At 57.9% G+C, this 2026-nt stretch overlaps 2 protein-coding genes across 2 annotated transcripts in view; both read right to left on the bottom strand.

The window, feature by feature from the left end:
• The window catches only part of LOC104135990 (protein Wnt-11b), a 6866-nt gene extending 4869 nt beyond the window's left edge, over nt 1-1997 (bottom strand). The window contains exon 1 of the mRNA XM_035889386.1: nt 1858-1997. Coding sequence (XP_035745279.1) covers nt 1858-1901 — 44 coding nt within the window. The 5' untranslated portion in view covers nt 1902-1997. The remainder of the gene's footprint in view (nt 1-1857) is intronic.
• IGBP1 (immunoglobulin binding protein 1) overlaps nt 1-2026 on the bottom strand; it is a 34226-nt gene that overhangs the window by 19014 nt on the left and 13186 nt on the right. The window lies entirely within an intron of this gene.

The following is a 2026-nucleotide window of genomic DNA, read 5'->3' on the forward strand; positions in this document are numbered from 1 at the left end:
AAGGCAGAGGATAAAAGCGAATTTGCTGAGCTGTTCCTCAGGGCACGCAGCTTGGATGTCTCTGCAGAGGGCACCTGGAGGCCAGCAAGTGCTATCCATGGATTTCTGCTTCGGAGTGGTCTGAGCAGGAAGCTGGCTGCGTTGCCACCGGCTGGACGTCGGCACTGTTGGGCTGGGACTCCCTGGTTTAGGCCAAGAGGAGCCTTTTCTCACTGCAACCGGTACTTAGAAAATTATCCTTGAGTGTTTCAGGGTGGGAAATGCTTTCCCGGCTACGGAAAGCAGAGTCCCTGTCGGAGAGGACAAGGGATAAACCCAAGTCCGTATTCCCTAAACACCAACCCCGCTCTTTTGGTTTCTACCTCTAAAATGAGGACTAAGCTGGTTAAAATAACACCAGCCTGCCTGTTTTTGTGAGATAGGGCAGCCATGAGCATGGCCTCTCCTGTAGCTCCCATCCCTGCAGCCCAAGCATCAGGCAGACCCGAGTCCTCCGGCGCCTGTGGGAGAGCAGGGCAGGTCCTGCCCCTCCTCTGCCTTCTCCCACCCCGACCATTGCCCATCGGAGGACGGCGGAAGGGCAAGGCAGGCGCTGGCTGGAGCGGGTTGTGATTTGGGGTGGGTAACTCAGGGCCCGTCGAGCAGAGGCACCTTCGGCAGACTCCATCCACCCACGGGGGCAGTGGGATCGGCTGGCAGCGCACCGACCTCCACGGGACGGGCGTTCTGCGGGAGCGGGCTTCCCTGGGAAAGCCTGCCCGGGGGAGATGAGGGAGCATCAGGACATGCCCTGCTGCTTCAGCCCGGGCAGTCCCTACAGCATCTTTCGCTCTCTAGGCTTCCTTATAGTCCCAGACACAATTCAAGCATGCTGACCATTTCCACAACGCAATTCACTTTTTTCGCAGTTTTCTGAAAGCCCCTGGATTTTCAACCCGACTCAGCTGCTCCTCACCAGCCCAAGGCCTCCTCCAGCATCCCTCCCATTTAAGAGAGCTGCTGTTGGTTTTGCTCCAGTGGTACCTGGAGCTTGGTACCACCGTCCCGTGGAAGGTGAAACTCCCTCCCAGCACGTGGCAGAGATGAACCCGATCTCTGAACCTGGTCCGCTTCTACCAAGGGCTCTGCAATGAGAGACAGTCCCTGTTAAGTCCCTGGCATGATGGATTTTGCTAACACACATCACAGGACCCCGGGGGTTGAGGCAGAAAAGCCCCACGAAGCAGCGCCCGCTGTTGGGGCCGGATGCTGGTGCTGGCTGGGACGGGGTGACGGCACCCCGGGGTGCCTGGGGCCCTGCCTTATGGCCAACAGCTCAGTGCTGCGAGACCCCTTGGGGCCTGGGGCAAAGCTTTGGGGTCCTTTACCACGAAGCTATTCATCATGTGTGGCAAGACAGAAGCCAGCCCGGTCTGACCACGGTGACGTAGTTCAGCTTTCACCTTTCTCGCCTCAGTCCAGTCCTGCGGGCACTCACCGCGCTCTGGAAGTCCCTGATATTTCTTTGACGTCCCACCCTCCCAATCACGTCCTTCACAGATCCTTCCCTTACCTCGGCCCGCGGTCAGATACGGTGTCCACACTTCTACCTCGTGCTAGCCCGAGCGCTCCTTTCATTCTAACTCCGAGGATTTTGGGGATATGAAATCATGGTCTCTGTAAGTTCCCTTTTCAGCCTTGGGGAATGGGGAAATGCCTTGGGCCCCGAAGGGGACATTGGCGGGGAAATCTGAGCAGCTTCTGGAGGGATTAGGAATTTTCTGACCAGGAAAAGCTGCTTTTGTCAGTGTTGGGAGGTGCCTGGGTGCTTTTCTGGGCATCATGTGCCCAGCAGGCAGAGGGAGGGCGGCAACTCACCACACATGTGCAAGGCAGGAATTGCCAAGCAAAGGCAATCCCATGACTCCGGCCAGAGGGATGCAGGGGCTCCAGTGGCTTCCAGTCCCTCCCAGTTATGGTCACTCTTGCCCTGGACTCTGTTGCGGCATCCAGTCTGCTCAGAAGAGCGGCTTTGCTGGTTGTGGCT

Source organism: Egretta garzetta, unplaced genomic scaffold (assembly GCF_000687185.1).
Source record: "Egretta garzetta isolate BGI_Z169 unplaced genomic scaffold, ASM68718v1 scaffold402, whole genome shotgun sequence".
Taxonomy (NCBI): Eukaryota; Metazoa; Chordata; class Aves; order Pelecaniformes; family Ardeidae; genus Egretta; species Egretta garzetta.